At 43.6% G+C, this 19162-nt stretch overlaps 1 protein-coding gene and 1 long non-coding RNA gene across 2 annotated transcripts in view; one reads left to right on the top strand and one right to left on the bottom strand.

Moving 5' to 3' along the window:
* The window catches only part of LOC113464297 (uncharacterized), a 43011-nt gene that overhangs the window by 19380 nt on the left and 4469 nt on the right, over positions 1-19162 (top strand). The window lies entirely within an intron of this gene.
* LOC108624604 (uncharacterized) lies at positions 4520-18200 on the bottom strand. Its single transcript, XM_018024044.2, has 8 exons — positions 17696-18200; positions 15531-15698; positions 13155-13339; positions 11894-12135; positions 11358-11639; positions 6198-6537; positions 5177-5450; positions 4520-4955 (listed from the first exon to the last, which is right to left on the bottom strand). Exons 2-8 carry the CDS (start codon positions 15690-15692, stop codon positions 4737-4739), a joined length of 1704 nt encoding a protein of 567 aa, XP_017879533.1. The 5' UTR covers positions 15693-15698; positions 17696-18200; the 3' UTR covers positions 4520-4736.

The raw sequence follows: 19162 nt of genomic DNA on the forward strand, positions 1-19162 counted from the left end.
AAAGAAATTCCGCTAATGCTTCCGGAGGAGCAATACCGGTCTCTGTCGGCGAGGGGAAAGCTTTTAAAATACTTGGCAATCTTCTTTCTCTTTTTCCGGGTTAACGATGTTAGGACAACTTCCTTTTTCCGCGATACCTCGCCTAGCTCGGTTCCACGTATATTTATCTTCGTCAATTTGCAAGCTGGAAAGTTATAAGGTTTCACAAACCTCGCGCGTGCCTAAGAACGATTCGACGTAACTGTAACCGCGAATAAAAATGCTAGAACGTTGACATCTTTTTCCAAATACCGTTCGAGTTCACATCTGAAAATATCTTCCCGTTGCGAATAAGGAATACTACTTGATTGGAGATATTCTAAACAAGCCATACCACTACGACAATTATAGTTTAATCTTATGCATATAACCCAGTGGATATTTTTAACTTGGACACACAATTTTTAAACAACTTCTGAAAAACCGAGTTCCATTGCTGCATACCTGGGTTCGACGAGCCGTAAATCAATAGGAAGGACGTTAACTGTTTTCTACGCGCGACACTCGTGCCGCAGGTTCGAAAGTTGTATGTAAATACGTTAGGAGCCTCCACGCGTTTCTCTTCGGTGTTCATCTCTTCATACTTTCCTTCTTGTGTCATCGTTTTCCAACACGCGTTTTCCATACCGGGGAGATCGTCCAATGCGTGAAAGTTTCCGCGAGGAAAAATAGGGGTTGCACTCGCGTAATAGTCTTCCGGTTACATAAACTATGAGCAGTAATTAAAGTGATTTGGCTGATGTTTAGTTTGCTAAGAGTTGTTAAGAAACGCGAAATCATTTTCAGTAATGATCGTGTTTGGCTACTGGTATTTCAGGTACGAAAACAATTTTGCCACTAGTTTCCCAATGACAGAATAAATGTAGGATCATAAATCAAACGAGTCTATTCTCAAAAAGCAATTGAAACTTTTATTGAATAACATACTAATGTGGCAAATGATTAAATATTACTTTGGGCTAATCGTACAGATTTTAATAAACTCGGTTTCAAAATCGGCACATGGATACGTGCGAATGAAGAGCTCAGGAGAGTTGAACGCGAGTATTGGAAAGATGAGGTCTAGTCGTGTAGCGGTTCACTTTTACTAAATAATGCGGCCGAGTTAAAACGCTTGCCCTGCCAATCTAACGGGCATGTCTCTCTCTCTCTCTCTCTCTTTCTTAATAGAACATTCCAATCGCTAATTAACGCTTCATTAACATGTCGCTCGAGTCCAAACATTCTTGATCGCCTCTCAACAACGAACGACATTCGCAATCCGAACGAAGCGAACTATTTTATTTCTCACAAACCATTTTCCGTGGTAAAATAATAAATCCTGTGTAATTAGCAGCCACGGTTTAATTAATCTCTCCGCATGAGAACGGTGAATTATATTCATAAGGAGGTGAACGCCGTAGGTGAAACTAGAAAAATTCTTTCTCGTACGCTTATCGGGAGCAACGGAACTTCCGACACGGTGTATCCGCTTTTCCGTCACGTAGCCGCTTTAGATAGTCACCGCATTGTGGCTTGCAATACTTACATCGGCATGCCTATTGATGGCAGGGGCCGGGCGCATGAAACTCATGCGAAAGCGGATGACGTGCAGTCACGAGCTTCGCGGAATACCCTAGGAATTCTTTCTACGACCTCGTCTCATTTTTCAATTTTCTCCCATTCTTTACCTGAGACCCCTTACCTGTCCTTTGTGCGAAATTTCGGAGGTTTCTAAAGATAGAATACAATTTCAACGGAAGAAGCTTATCCCCTAAAATTTGCGAAATTCAGGAAAGTTTATGGTTTTGATAACTTAAGGAAATATAATAAAAATGATAAGACGTGGGAAGGCAGAAGTTGAAAGTAAACGATAAATATTGGTAATCGAATTTCACACACAATGGGCTGGCATTTAACCGAGAGAGGCGAATCGCACGTGAGCATAAGGTCTGAGTCCCTCTGTTATAGAGGGGTATAACAGGTCACTGCCATCGAGAGGAGCGAGCAGGTTCGTAGCTCTAGGTCCCTTTATGGGTGAAGGGGATCCACTTCATTCCTTGTGTGTGTCCACCGACACAAAGTCCTGTTTATTTCTTTAATCCGTAAATCTGTTTCTCTCACGGTCTTCGAACGCGCCCCGCGTGTTGCAACCTTAAACGCCAAGGCTTTTTCCCCACACGAATTCGATCCATTGTTCTTAAGCTTTCCTCTCCTCAGTTCTTGTAAACTGTTTTCGAATCAGTTCACACTGCAAAATATCTGCAGTATAAAATCTATTTAAAGGGCAAACTTCTTTTTACGTTTACAAATCAATTATAAGAGTTCTATGAAAATTCCTGAAGAGACGTCACTTTTCCCTGGAGATCTCGCATTCCTGCGGGACGTCGGTCAAGGTTCCGCTTGCTCCGCCCCGCGTCGCAACGGTAACCAAATTTCTGAATTCCATCGGGCGAATTTCATTAACTCACCAGACACCAGACCTACTCCACGGTACCGTTTTTCCCCGCTATAACGGGTCCGCGTTTCGCGTGATCTGTGGCTTCCATCAAACGCAGAAACGTTGCAATGTTTTTGTGCCAACCAGTCCTCGTTCAGAATTCACGTTCATTATTAGATATTATTAGACGTTATAACATACTTTTGCTCATTAATTTCTGTACACCATTTTAGAAATCCATAAAATTGGCAATCTGTATATCATAAATTTTTGCTATTATTGAGAATTGGATATCAGGGAAATAGTTTTTCTTTTGCGGTGTTTTACGTAAGGAGTAGAAGTTGAAACTTGTGAAATTCCATTGAGAAGGAAGGGAATTGCGGGTTGGTCGTTAGAAATCGAGGGGTAAGTGGATCTGGCTTCTGCGGTGAGTGCAAGTCGGTGGTTACTTCGGTGATTACGTGCAACCGATAGAAACCGTTTTTTATAACGAGTATCATTCTAAAATCACGAATCAGGAATAGTATTTTATATCAATTTGAAAAATGCAACTCACTCGATATTAATTTCATATATTTTAATAGATTTCTCTAGACATTTTTAATATACATAATATCCTCAGTCTAATTAATTTCTTGTTGTGTAAGTGGCGAAAAAACGGGACGATCGGGTCCGAGATTTATCGATCCCGGTAGGAAAGACTTTCTATTCATTTGTTATTCCTGCAACAACTATAGACAGTGGAACAATGCAAACTGGCCACTTCCTGCTCCGTTAACCATGAAAGCAATTTAACGAGCCATCGTACGTGATCTGGACGGTGCGTGAACGTGTGCCCGTCGCTTATCAGAGAAATTTGAACACCTCATAGCAATGCTAATCAAACGACGCACGTGCTGTCTGTACTGTAATACCTTCGGCATTTCAAATATTTCTGTCTGCACGTTCTTCATTAAAAATTCACGATACATCAAATTGAGAAGTATTAGAATTTTATCAAATATTGAATCTGTTCATTCGCGTCACGGTGTAAATTAAAGAATATTATAGACGTGCAAATAATTTCTGTTCGCACATACTTCGCCAAGAATTCATAATATGTAAATGAAAGAGGAGTAGAATTTTATGCAGACTCCGTAGATTCAGAGCGTAAATTAACTGAAGATAACGCGCGTAGATCATGCCAAAAATAGACCGTGAAGTACCGGAATAGAAAAGATGTGCGCATATTTTCTTGAACTCGGCCGGGAGTCCACTTTTTATAATTCACTGGCTCCAGATTCTTACAATCAACAATTTCGATCTCTAAATCTGACTAACACTTTCCATTTGCTAATTACGACTGGAAATGCTGATGACGAGTCAGCAAAACAGAGTCAGAGTTATGTATCAGACGCAGTGAATGTTAATGTAATTTACTCGGCGTAACAGCATTATGTAGATGATAAAGAAATAACAAAAGATGAGGAGACAAAAGGAAACAGGAATCCAGTCAGAGGCTGCATTATGCACGAGGGGTCTGCATGAAACGTTTACATTGTCTTCGGAGATTTACGCGACACGCAGATTTGGAAACTCTTTTGCCAAACGCATCTTGAATTATTCATTACTCATAAATATCAGTTAAAAATACTTGGTTCTTTTCAAATATAAATTAGCATGTGAGATCGCTGATCTGTTAATTATCTAACTTGTCAAATTCGAGGATAGGAGGGAGGGTGAAGAAAATCGAAGACGAGGTTTATTGTTACTAATTATTGTTGTTACTGTTACTGTCAATGTTACTTGTTACTTGTCCCTATCATTATCGTTAGTGTCTGGCATCCGGCGCGGATAACAATTATTATAATGCACACGGTACTTGAGTAGTCAACGTGCGATCCTCGAATCGAGGATCTCGAGTCGTAAATACAAAAGGGAGGATAATAAATCTCCCGCGAGTGCGTACGGTGTAAAAATCCGCGACGACTCCTCGAATCCACACCGGGACAAATGAGAGACAAAGAGACAAAGCTCACGACTCTATTACGACGTAAACGTATATATTATACAGTACAAGAATAATTTTTGTATCTTAATTTATTTAATTAATATGGCAGTGAACATTATCACAGATCGTGTAAAAATACATCGACCAGATAAACTGGGACGTCTATAAATAAAATTTTTATCAATTTTAACAAACATGCGTCGAGTCCTCATTTGTCCCGCTGTTATAATTCAGTCAGCGACGCGAATAGTACGGTAATTAAATAATTTATTAGTTAACAACGAGGGTTCAGTAGGGATGCAGAGCTGCTAGGCCGAGTCGCGGTGGCTCTGCGTAGCTGTGTCGATATCGGCTCGGCGTGGGCACTATCTCCAAGGGTGGCCTCGCGCTCTCACGGTCCAATCCCGGGTATCTCTCGTGCTCGGACAATTCTTGATAAGTAGTTGCCCTTGCGCGCACCTTCTCGCGTATTTCCCGCACGTGCGCGCGGTCACGGAAATCTCTGATCTGTCGACACAGAATTGACAATTTTTCAAGTGGTAGTCAACGATTTAATGTATTAATTTATAATAGACAGGAGATTAGGGCAATGAGAATTTTTATTCAATTATTAATTGACGATAATAGACATAAGTCTAATCGGATTTGCATATGGGAATGTATATTAATGTTTTATATTAAAGTCAGTTGAGAGGATTGGAACAAAGAGAGAAATGATGAACCCTTACATCTCTGGGATCGACGAGATTCCTTTGATCTCTGTATTCTCTGCCAGTTGTCGGGTTTTCGTAGAAGCTTCGTGGCCGTGGCCTCGAGACCTCTTGCTGCTCCGACGACGGCCGTTCCATCGCGTAATGATGGGTCCGCGGTCGTGGCCGGGCCTTGTAAGAAATATCGTTCTCTCGTTCAACTTCCGAATGGTTCCGTCTGATCAGGTGCTCGTGAGTCGTTGAACTGTTCACCGAATGCTGACGGTCCTCGTGAATCTGCCTCGAGTCCACCCTATTAAAAAACAAATATAATCCGTACGTTAATGATAATAATAATAATAATAAGAAGAAGAAGTTTTCTGTGATGAATCGTACATTGAAAAGATCGAAAAGTTGTTCCTGGAATCTCGGAGAGGTTCAGAAAATATTGAAGCGTCGTGCTACTTCGAAATTCGTTCCACTTGTCGCGTGCCACTTATGGCAGCTTAATAAATCCGCAGGGACGTTTATCATTTTCCGAGAACCCGTTGTCATAACTCAGCCACCCGAAACAATTTTTTCTGGTTCCCGAATCTCGTATTATGAATGGACTTAAGACGCGTGTCGAGACAATTTTCAACCGGCTGGTCTACTCCTAGCTCGTTCAGCTGGTCGGACGGCTTTTACTCCGAGATTGACACCCGTGATTGCTGGCCCAAAACGAATGCCAGTGCTGAGAAAACGCAAAGGCGAGCCGCCGCGCGCGTTGGCCTTTTAAAACTAGTCTTTCTGCCCGGGAGAAAATGAGAAGGCTCTCCTCCCAATAACGCAGATTCTCTGTATTAGAAAACGAACACGTCGAACTGGTTAAGGTCACCGTTTACCATAATGTCGGTTGCTGTGCCAAGAGCCAATCGATATCACCTTTTCCAGCTATCTAGCTCTTCGAAGAATTGAAAATCTTAAGCCAATATTATGCGAACTTCGTCTGTTTTCTTGAACTATTGACTTTCTACGCTTTTTATCCGGCACGCAAAAAGGTATCGCGAAAACGGTTTACCTGTGAACGGGATGACTTTCAACTTCTCTCTGCCTGGAAAGGACAGGCCTGGCGATGGCCTCTCTCTCCATGGCTCTGAACATCTCCTTGGCATCCTGAAATCTCTCCCTGGGACTCGTCACTTCGCCAGGATTCACCCTCGGCTGATAATGCGGGCTGGGCGACCGTTGCCTGAACTCTGCCGCCCTGCGATTTCGGTTGCAGCTCGGTGAAACGCCTCTGTTCACCTGGCTAGGCAATCTTTCAGGACTCCTCGGTAATCTAGGTAGAGTCAGGCTCGTACCTGTCTCTGCCTCTGGCAGGTAGTCGTTCTCCTCTGCTGGCGCTCCCCAGTCGTCGTCTGAAACCGCAAACAATATTCTAAATGATTCTCCGAAGCTGAATAACAATATACTGAAATAATTATCTAGCTACTTGGAAATTAAAATTGCTTCGAGATTTGAAAACTGTGATTGAATTTGCAATTGAAATTTAGAAGATGTATCCAAACGTCTTCCTTTCATATTCATCGGTTTAATACAACTGAAAAATCAACGAGTAAAACAGTTATCCATTCTTTCGTCAAAACTCATTATATAAAATTGCAATAACTTCAATTCTGATTGTTGGAATCGAAACATTTGGAAGGAACATCAAGAAAGGACGTTTCGTCGGACAGGAACGAAGAAAGGAGAGAGTCCAGTAGAATTTCTCTTTTGTCAAGCAACCTGTCGCGAAAAAGGAACACCTGGACGTCGTTGAGAGGTCATGGAAGGTTTGAAAAGAAGCTATAATAGAAGAGGAATATGGAGAAAGAGAGAGAGAGAGGAAGGAGGCCGAAAAAGGAGCCAGGCTAACAGCTGCCCGAGGCTGTGGGCCGAGAATGCGGAACTTGAATCCTGGCTGTGACCTCCCACGAGGTCGATTCGCGCGCGAATCCATCAGCCCGAGACTACACGTCGATCGGTTCTCGTCATTATCGTCAGGATTATTTTCAGCGAAGCACGTACGCGAGAAGCGAATGGAAATCAGCCATTCCAGCGCCGTTTTGCGCAACAGCCAGACATGCCGCGCCGGGTAAAAGTTAAAAGGCAAACAGCCTGAGACTCCTCTTAACGCGTTCACCACCGATCACGATTCCTCGTAATAAAGTACAGTGGTTCTATTAAGTTTCAATTAACGATAGAGTAGGCAATTCTCTTTGAAGTTTATCATGGTATTAATGTAATTGGTATACTATTTTTACAACGTTAACAGTCAGTCGTTTCGATGTTAATAGGCGATCGTCATTTAATATGTGAAACTGTACTAGATTTTTGAGTGTCAACATTTAAAGAGAATAGGACAGATTTTGTGGGAAGTCGAAAGCGGTTTGAGTGGCTGCCGATAAATTAATCGTCCTAATCGGCGAGTGGAATCTGGCCGAGGATAGTTTCACGCGATGCATCGCAGCGGATCGTGAGCAAAGTGTGCCAGAAGCCAGAAGACGCCGCTTATATGGAGATACGAACGTGGAAATCGTGATCGTGTCCCCGAGACACCTGTTGCGAAACGGGTTATTCTGTCACGTATGAAAAAACCAATGATATAACAATTTTGACCCGTTCGACCGATCGTCCCCTCCAGTCTCTATGCAGTCTCTACTTGATGCTCGTCGATCAGATTTGAAAAATGAAATAGAATACTTTTTAATTCTAGGATACTCATATGTATCGTTTAATAGTTTGTGGAATTAGTAACGTGTTTTAGTTTAAGTTTTAGTTTAAGTTCTGGTCAGAGATGAAGCTGAGTCAAAACTCGAGGAGTAGACGAATGGCACATAAAAACTGACGACGGTGAAAAGTGGCTTTTAGTCGGTCAGTGGCACGTTCGGCTAGAAAACATAGTTACCGGATGAAAAATCGCATATAATTATCCACGCGGTTGATGCATGCTCGCGTTAGCGTCGTAAATCAGGTAAATGTCTCCTAACCCGTTCGTTTAATCGTACGAGATGAGGAAACAGTTACACGACATCTGTGCAAAACTAGTTGTCCATCAACCGTTCGAAAAACAATCTGCGCGATTAATCTCAAGCAAGAATTCTTTGAGATTTGCAAACACTTTGAATGACTAATATCAAGATGGATCTTATTCAGTTGTGATCTTCCTCGTATCTATTAATACCCAGTGACGTCAGGTGTCTCAGAAACATAGATATGCGCGACGATAACCCTTATCAAGCGACGGACATCGAATTAGCGAGGTGATTCGTAGCGATACCGGTAGCTGGACACCGGGCCCCCGATTTTTGCCTGGAAGATGTATGCGTGTACCCGTAGGCCGGTACCTGCCTCTGACACGACGTCCTAACGGTATTCCTTCCACCGTAACAGGTGCCCAATACCAACAGTCCTTCCCGTGCACGTACACCGCCGGTCAAAAGCGAACACCGCATCTCTCGGTAGAAAGAGATCAATTTGCCTAACAAGCATTGCATTTAATCCAAATAAAACTAACGAGCTAGATATCTCGTTACAGTTACCACGTGAAAGATGAACAAACCTCGCTAGGAAGGATATCAGTCAAGCTTGAGGATACTAAAAGAGTCTGAGTGATTCGCTTTTGAGTAGCGGTGTATCTTAAACATACTTAGCCCGCGTTATCTTTTTCTCTTTTTGGCTTCTTTCGGTACCGAAATTTATTCGTTTATCCGCTATATGGGTCAGCCCGTTAAAAAGTCGTCGGAGAGGGAGACGAGTGGGATGACTTTGACTTTGAAGTTTCAATTCACCTCCTGTCCGAGGGCTTTAATCCCGGTTTGTCAGTGATTAAAAGAGACGCGAAGGTTCCAAGATAACGTGTAACCTTGTTTCCTCCAAGGCAAAACGATGACTTTGAGCGCGGATTCGGAATAATGTCGTTTTTAAGTAGTACGAGTCGATGCATGGTCAGACGAGTTTCTTTATCTCTATGTGAGATATTTCTTATGAATTTCTTTTATTTGTCTTGTAATTTCTTTGGAATCTAGCCGTGTACGAGTCTGGCACATCGAATCTGACGCATGTACACAAATATTAGGCACTTATTATTTATTAAAAATAAATATAATTCCTCGTAGATTCCATTCATGATTTTTTCTACAGGAATGCAGTGTCCCAATAGTTCAGGTAGTGTCTGTCAAGGATAAAATCGCATTCCGATCAAAACGAATCGCTTCCGTAATGATTTTGAAAAAATTGTGACTTTCTCTCCGGTGTTTAACAGTTATAAGCGTCGGGACGAAATTCTTTCAGGGGCGATCGAAGTGAAAGCAGAATCGCGACGTTAGAGGCGCGCGCGTTTGCATTCAGCTCGCGGAGTCAGCGACGCGGAGAGAGAAAAATCGAAGAGGTGCCGCGAAGAGCGGAGGAACAATTTTTCGTAGCTCGACGCGAAAACTGGGTTACCAGGTCGCCTTCCGCCCGGTTTTCTACGATAAGATTCGAGGCGGAACGTATGTACGTACGTGCGGCCACCTGTTCGCCCGGTAGAAAGCGTCCAAATTTTTGTCATCCACAAATCTTCCGGGCAATACTCTCTTACGGCTTTCCGTGAAAGTTCACTGCCTCCTTGAATTTCAATCGTTTCACAAGTTTAAGTCCAGCCTTCCGATTACGCTGTTTAATATTGAAAAATCACCAGTGATTTGTATTATTTAATAGCAACAACTGCACGCTGCAATTTTTTTCTTCAGGAATTATAAGTTCACTCCTGTTTCAAGTTTAACGATCTCATACGTTAAGAACTAGGAAGGTATGTTAGAAACTCGAACAACTTTTACAAGAAATCCCAATCCATGCCAATTACACGTCTGATCTCTATAATCTCTCATATTGACTCAATTAATAATCTCTAATCCTACCGATAAATCACCGATCTCCGCATGACCAACGCAAACAGGCTTGCCATTTCATCTCCTTTCACTTCGATTCCATTCGCGCCGCGCTTCTAACACTCGAATCGAGCTGTTCAAATAACCGAGCCGGTAAAATTTGATCTGCCAACGATTTGGTTTGATGTAGGCTTTAATGAAATCGAAGATTTAACATTAGCGTGGACGCGGTGTCGTCACGGTTCATTGGACTTTTTCATAAAATACGAAGGATATCGTTTCCTCGGGACCAGGAAGAGATGAAGCCACTTTCACTTTCGTGCAGCATCAGCCGATCGTTTAACAGGTGTAATAGTCCGGATCGCTTAATTTTCCAGAAGAACGCTTTCCACTCGCAATTACGCGACGTCGCAGTATCGCACCCTTCGAATTGAAAATTCCCGTTCGATCTCATAAATTTCTTTAACAAATTCGATAATTCATTTGTTTTATAGTCTCATCGTTAATTCGTTGAATTCTATTTGTCTTTCTGAATCGCTTCGAATGCCTAGCAAAGTGAAAAGCGTATCACAGCTGTACAAAGACGTTGCGTCAGAGCATTGCAAAAGACATCTAGAAATAATTGCATGCCGGTGCTATGTAGATCACGAATCCCATTCGCGAATATAATTGAACGTCTTACGCAACACCAGATTCCACTAATTACGTCGTCTTCAAGAGGAAAACGGAACATTTTTATTTGGCAACACGTGCGTTGACCCGAGCGAAGCGTAACACTTGAACAATTCGTTTGCACGACAGTCACAGCCGCGCGTTCACTCACGCTTTTCATTCACAATAAATTTCACACCGGCTCGGCATGACTGTCGAATCCCGCCGCGGGAACGCACGCCTACATGTCGTAATTCCTCGCCTGCTCAGCCTTTCGATTACGGAATCCGACGTGACATCACGTTGGATTATCCCGCGATAACGCGACACTGACTCCAAATTATTCCCGTGGGCTCGATTCTCTTTGCGTCAGTCGCGGAACTGTTAGGATTATCGTCGAGACGTGCCACATTCGCGATGAGTCACGGCGCCAAATTTTTGGCAATTTACAAACAGTCAGCAGTTAGACATTGATAAATGAAGTAGAGAAGTATTAAGGATTTTCTAAATAGAATTAATCTTGCAAAGACTCAGTTTCATTCTTAATATACAATTATAAATAATTGTAAGCCCCTATTCAATATTTAATAAAAATTGACATCAATCTTCGAAGCGATAAAATTTGCATGATTGGGATGTGGATATATCGACAAAAAAAGGATAAAGCTTGGACTTACCGGAGGAAGAGTCTCTAGACGGTCTCGAGGGCCTTGGACCCAGGGGATGATGACTCTGATAGGGCGGGGGCGTAGCGGCGCTATCGGAGCCGATTCCACTGCTCGCTGCACTTCTCGTGCCGCCTCTGTCGACCGTAGTCTGACTACCGCCTACGATCGTCTGATTCAGGCACCGTCTGAACTCGATCCCGGCCAAATTGCCCCGATGTCTGTGCACGGTATCATAATCCCGCGGAGGCAGAAGAATCGGACCCACGTCGTTGTCCCCCGAGTTGCCTCTACCTAAAATCCAATAAGCCTCTCTTCGTTTTATCACGTCTTCAAATTTTTATACGTATCTACATCTTGTTTATCATGAGATCGCAACTGTGACTAAAATTCAATCGTAAAATCGTCTGTTAAAATGTGTAGACATAGTTTTACAAAAGCACAGCTATAATTAGAATTGTTGTAAATAAATTAAAATGCAAACGCGTTATTTCTGTCAGTAAGCCAGTATTTTAATAGCACATTTAGCGCCTGTGTTCAATATTTACCGAGCTTGGCACGTAGTTCCGCAGCCAAGGACTCGAATATCGTAGTGGTCTGCACGGAATCGTGCCTGAGCTCGCCGCTACCCTCGGACGATTCCGATTCCCTCGTGCTCCTGCCGTCGCTGCCTAAATTGCTACGAGCCCTGCCACTTTCCAGCGAGTTCACCCTGGCCAGATTTTCGCTGTGCGACGCCAGGGCCTTCAGCTGGCCGCCCAACAATTCGGCTGTCTCCACCGAATCGCATCTAACAGTCAAATATTTGGAATTAAATTGATTGTAACGATTGAAAGATTCGGAAGTTCAATTAATATCGATTTAGGAAATGAAATTCACAAGGGAATTTCTGTTAGCTTTTAAAAATACTAATATGCATTTTACTTTTGAATACATTATTTTATAAGAATGCATGAAGTACGATTTTTATTTATTCATAGGCCAGTAATCGCGACATCATCGATTCGATTGTTCGTTCCCCGTGGTTTCTAATCCGCGAACGATGACCTTTTATTATTTTCCATGAACTCAGCATGAAATCGCGGCCAGAACTATCGTCTGAACCATTTACCTGGTTCCAATCGGAACCGTCGATTCGCGAACGTGGTTGTTGTTGCTGTTGTATAATGAAATTGCGTTTGATCCATTACGTGTGATAATGATTAAATCATTGAACGGAGGGAACAGAGGAGGTCTTCTCACAGGATGGGAATGAAAAAAGAGTACGGTAATACTGCTTTCAATGGCAAGGCTGTTCTATCGTATTAGCATGTGCGAACGCTGACTCGCGGGCGTTATTAGCGACCCGTTAGAATCGCGCGGCCCGTTAATTAAGCGCTCGCCATTTTACAAGATCTGCGAAGAGTTGATTTAAAAAAAGAGAAAGAAACGACGTGCCGCAGATCGAGGAATCTTGTAAAACGGTCGAATCAGTCGCCTTAACGAGGGCCAGCGAAGTCAACGCGTTTCCCTGGGGAATCGGCGGCGCGCTCGTTTTCCGGATAATTATCCGTTAATTGGTATTAATGCCAGCTGATTGTGCGAACCAACGGTCGGTGTTTAATTAGAGATTCCTGACATGTTGGATTAAACATCTTGACATTGTGAAGAAAGACAAGGCCGTCATTTCTTTGCCACTATTGTGGCTTTATCTCATGAAAGTTAACACGTCTTCAAATGCGTGACCAAACGAGATACTGTTTGAATTTCTTCGCAAACACTTATGTAATAATTCAATGCTTTACTCGGAGTCTGATAATTCTAACTGACCTGTACGCGTGCACGTGAACCGGATTGTTCGTTGCCGGGTTGGGCAGCAGAAGAGTCGCGGCGACGACGTCCTCGCGTTGTACAGCGGCCAGCACCGCGTGTCCTGGTACCAAGTGCTTGACAGCCGACCTCGTGGATCCGCCCGGATGCACCGTCTGTATAATCTTCAACCCCTTATTGCTCACCTAACAGTAAGAGAAAACGATCAGCCGGCTTTAACGGCGATTTTATGCGGACGATTAACGCGGCCACGAAAACGCAACATCCTCGCGCGCGCTAGAATGCAAATCGACCGACGCGATCCTCGCGAACCTCGTGCCACTTCGAGCGTTAACAGCGGGCTTTAACGAGCGTTAATCTCGATTTTCTGCCATAAAAGGAAAGAACACGAGATATTGGAGATTCGCAAATGTTATACAGGGTTTATAAATTTTTAATCAATTTTTGTACAATACTTTTTGAGAAAAATTAATAAATGCGATGTATTGAATTCGAATTGGGAGTTTGATAAATAGAAAAGATGCTTTCCCTGTAACAATACCGAAGTACAGGTGCGTTAAAATGCAATTTCCTTTGGGAAAGCAAATAATAACAGCGGTACTACTGAAAGCGAACATGATATTATGAAAAATGGGGCTTTCTCTGTTTTACAACTCGTTCAACTTGGTAATATTCGTGATTGAACCGTCGCACCGACTCCCGTATGTAATCCTGAGTACGAAACTCCAATTACAATCCGATTGTAAAATTAGAAACTCATCTGGAAAAAGTTTCAAGAGATTCCTTTCAAGTATTTCTGCGCATGCAGCTAGGAATTCAATCTGAAATTGCAAAATCCAATCCACGGATAATTCTGTCATCGCGTCTGTGGTTTCGAGAAAATGACAGAATGATCTCGAGCGAAAATTTGGTCCGTTAAAACGTTCTCAAGGCAAGCAGACCTCTTGCAATTACACTTGCACAACAATTAGGTGGACCCCCAAGGCGTTTTCGCAACTCGGTCCTTCTTTTCTTTTTAGTCACGCCCGTGGCCAATTAACGCGTAACTACGTGTCAAATTAAACACTTTTCATCATTAAAACTCATTTTTATTTCGTTCTCGTCTGGTCGATTTCGGACGGGGCGAAACGACGAGGAATTTGAAAATCAGAGCATGCAGCTGCCCTGACAAATTTCGATTGACATGCAACGGGAATGCCGAGCGAACATGCCAGCCGGTTTAACGGTCGCAGAACAATTTCGGTGTCATCCATTTATTTTCTCTTTCCCATATTGAACCGCGCCGGATGTATTAGCCTCCGTGCTCGTTTCCCGCTAACATTCAGGTCAACGAATTTTTTATTACGCTTATCTAATTAGCCTTACTTCATCGGGCTTATTAATGCCCGCTGTTTGATTCTATCTTTCACCTTGTGAGACCGCATTGAGAAGCTCCTATCCGTTTTATTGATAATTAACAAGCCTCCATCTGTTTTATTGAAACGACTGGATTCACTTTACTCCTCTCATCTCATTTGCGTGTATCAACGTTATTACTCCGCGGGAAAGTCTAATCGATGGTTAATCAGATACATAGACGCGGTTAATGGTAATCGGTTAATAGCCGAACGAAAGTTCGTTCGAATGGAATCGTTTGACATCGTTCCAACGACTCTTCTAACTTTCTGATGCAACAATCGGTCGTGGCACGTTTTCGTAACAACAAAATCTAGGTTTCGAGGAAATCTCGGCGAGAAACTTTCATAGGAATAACGCGAGACGAATTTTAAGAGAGCATCCGCGTTCTAAAGATACGTCGTCGTTGTTTGTCGAATATTTTCGAACGTGTTTCACCCCGTCCGAAACGGGTATCCGTATTTTAGTCATCGAGCTGGCCATCGAACGACTCGTTTGCATACCGCGAGTCGTTCTCGTCTCCTCGAGCCCAAGAACGACCGTTAATCCGAGGTCCGAGTGTCCCTTCCTTCTCGATTTTTATTCGTCCCGAGGCGAATTTCGAGGAAAAACACTCTGATAACATTCGCGAGCAGGTCGAGGCTGAAGGTATGTAGGCTGAGGTCGTAAATTGCCATTTTTATTCCAACTGCAAACTGCTTTCACTGCCACCCGAACCGACGGCATTAACCCTTTCCTTCTCGAATCGTTTCAACCACCAGACACGAGAAGCTAAATTTCGTTCCACCCTTTGTGACAGAACGTCGTCAGAATTTCAACGAGTAAATTGCGCGCACCACACGTTGGCATTTAAAATAGATTGCCGTTGCAATTAGGGCGAGGAAAGGATCGACTGCTTTTGTTTTCTGACCCCCCCGGTCATTTAATATTTCGCCGATATTTTCGGCCACGAAACCGGATCTTCGAAATGGTACCGCTCACCTGCAGCGTGACCTTGAAAGGCTCCTGAAGCCGTTCCCGCTCGAGCAGGTAAGCTATGGCACCGGGCATCGCGTCCACCCCCTTGGCCTCCCTCGCTCCCAGGTACCACACGTAGTACGAGCTCTTCTTGACATCCTTGCTGCTCCTCAGGCGCAGGGCCATCGCTCACTGTTCCATCGAACAAACGGTTTATCGTTAATTTCATCTTTCACTAAATAAAATTGGAACGAACCCCTCGATAATAATTAGCTTTAGCAATCTGACGACTTCGAATATTTACGACGTCTGTAAAACGCGGTTCGGATAGAATTTCCATAAAATAAAATCTATCGATGAGATCAGAAACTGAGAGGTACAACATTTGAAAATCCAGGGTCGAAACGAAGTACAGATCCCATTGAAAGATAGGGGAACTCCATAAACCACGCGCAACCTTCGCGCCACGTAAAGTCCAAGGTTCCCGATAGCTAATCGAACCCGTTGCTCAAGTACGCGGCCGGGGCAATACGTTATCTCCCGGCATGACACGGTAATTACTGAAACGCTTGTAACCGGAGTCTCTTCTCGAGACGGCGTGTCCACGGCGCTTTCCGCAGGCCGCAAAAAATACAGTTTTCCACGAACGAGCCATGGCTCGGGGGCCGTAGAACACGAACGCGGCTCGTCTGCTCATCCGCTTCCTCAATTACTTTCACGCTTAAACCCGTTTTCTACGTTAACCGTCTCGCGAAGAATCGGTTCGGTTCCCACCGATCTGCATCGCTCTGATCCTGAAAAATAATCCCAGGAACCGGAACGCTGTCGGTCAATGTCGGTACACGATTCCTTTTTTCTTCATCGATTCGAACACGTTCCTACAAATTCTCTGCGGACGAAATTAATTAACAGCAACACTCATCCAACTTTCATGCTTTTCACTCGACCATAGTCAATTAACCGATTAAATAACCGTGAGCCAGCTCTAAATGAACGCTTTTCAGATCGACAGATACAGCCCTACTGCATTCTATAACAAATACCTGCGCGATCCATCCGCTTCCTTCGATATCTTTTAAAACCTCGAAACTATTACCACGTATTCGCTAATTTGACCGGAAAATGCTCTGTATAAATTTATTATATTCCCGCGAACGTATTCAAATATATTTCTATCAGGTTTTACAATGAAGTCAATGACTGATTCATACCGTATTTTGAAATTCGCTTTTGGCAAAGATCGAACACGCGAAAGCGTACAGTACAACACGATATCGGCGTCTTACGGTATATAGTAGGTTCGTTCTCTCTTTATTTATGCATTACACGCGTTTCGAAATCTTATACCGGCTCGCGTGTACCCGTAAATATGTAATAGGCTCGCTTTACCTTAGGACACGGCACCGTTTACACCGAGAGTTATGTTTCTTTTAACAATAAATCGCGTTCAGTTATCCGGCTACGGACTATCGAACATGCTCGACCCTGATTAATGCCATCCTGACGTCTGTATTAAATTGCTATTCACTCGGCTTACTTCTCCACATTTATTACCGTTATTCGTTAATCAGTATTTATTAATAAAATTACTTATTACCAATCCCCGAATTTGTTAACATTTGAAAATTCCATTTAGATCAAAGTTTCTTTCTGCTTTTCGCATTTCATATATAACTGCATTCCTTATAAGTTCTCTGCACATTACGTTCTTTCATAAATACGTTTATTACGCAGATTATTTATTACTCCGTTCATTTCACGTATTTATTACAGTGTTCCAAAATCGATAAGCATTGATTTGCAACGCGGAAGTCGTTGAAATAATATGCAGAATAAATTAAAGCAAAGTCGATTGACCGGTCGTTAATTATCTGTCAGATGTTGGAAACGTCCCAACGAATGGAAATCGGCGATCGTCCAAAGCGTTACAAAACAGCGATTCGTGTTAAACGCAACAATGTTACGACTTTCGAATCGGTTGCTTTCATCATTACAGGAAATAATTATACAATCGAATTCCATTTGACATTTTACCAATAACGATTGCAAACCGAAGAAATACATTGAAGATCGAGTGATTACTAAGAACTGTATCAAAGGCGAGATTCATAGTTTTTGAACAATTTTGAAAACTAGTTTCCCGAATGATTTAAGACTTGAACGAATGTGAGAATTGGTGAGAGACTGACCGAAGGGGTCCGGGATGCTGAAGAGCTCGCGGCGTTTTTCGCAGGAATTAAGCAATGCTGCGAGCCTGGAATCGAACGGGTCTTCGGGTAGCCAGCCAGACGATGGTAGCTGCGGGTCTCGGCAGAGGAACGAGTACGGTACGTACGGCCCACGTACTCGCCTGGCAGCATGCACAACCTTTGTGTTACGCGTGCGTGGTCAGCCCGATAAAGAAGTAGAAGAAGACGAGGACGAAGACGAAGAAGAGGAGTCGCCTCGGTCGATCTGACAGCTGCGTGACTCCAGTCCGACGCACTTTTCCACGCTCGGCGTTATACGCGTTCTCCCTGTGTGAAACCGAGGAAAACGGAACGGAACGCGAAGCGCGCTGGACACGAAATCGCAAGGTGAAGCGTAGGAAGGCGTCGGTTCACCAAAGAGAGTTCACTTGTCAACGGCGCGGCGCGAGCGGTGTTCGCGCGTACCTGACCATCACGGGATACTGACTCCACGGCGGAGGATCCACCACGAAGAGACCGAGTGAAACGCGGACGAAGGGAGAGTGAGCGAGCGAGAAAAAGCCGCGAAGCATGCGAGTCGAACGGGGACGGAGCGGACTCGAGGTTGGGTCTGTCTCCTTTGCCGGGGGCCCGGTTCTCTCGCTTCGAATGCCCGTGCCTTCGACGAGCCCCGATCCTCCTCTCTCTTTCGGACGAACCGAGCCGCCACACCTTGCGAGATCGCCGAGCGATCGTCGAGCGCAACTCGAACTAACCGGACGGTTTTCTGTCCTGAATTTTAGTCCCGGGGCCTCTCGCTGAACGGAGACCGACCAGAGAAAGGAACAGAGACGGGGGACCCGGGCCCCTTCTATTCGCGGTTCTTTCTTTCTTTTCCCCACCTCTGCCACCCTCCATGCCTGTTTCAGGATGACGGCAGGTTAAGAGGCAGGTAGGTAGAGAGAGGCCTTCATTGATTAGCGATGGAAACGACGAGCGGTCGGTGTCGATTGCTCACTTTTTTACACCAGCCTTATTAAATGTTACCGTGTCAGGTTCAACACTTCTCGGTGACAGTCTACCACGTGAAATCGAACTGCTCGCGTGATAAACGTACATGTAAGTCCGAGCGATTGCGAAATCGAGTCGTTGAACTTAGAACTTGAAATTCTATTAAAAGAAGATTCAACGTCGAAGCGATCTCCGATTGTTTGTAAGACAATTTACATCTTTGATTTTCATACAAGAATGATTAGTAATAGTTTTGAAATTGAGAGAGTTTGAAATCGGTCCCATCACTAGCTAATGCAACAGGCCCACGGTTCTTTCTTCGGGTACAGCTCACGCCATCTCTGTCCCATCGCTACTTTCTTCCTTTGTCTTACTATGAACGTCAGTTTCTCCTTGCCTCGCCTGAAATACGATTCTCTACCGATGAACAGAAATTCGCTAAAACGAAGAAAACATTTTGCAATAAACAATTTTATT

This window comes from Ceratina calcarata, unplaced genomic scaffold (assembly GCF_001652005.2).
Source record: "Ceratina calcarata isolate Rehan_Ccalc_2016 unplaced genomic scaffold, ASM165200v1 scaffold1, whole genome shotgun sequence".
NCBI classification, from domain to species: Eukaryota; Metazoa; Arthropoda; class Insecta; order Hymenoptera; family Apidae; genus Ceratina; species Ceratina calcarata.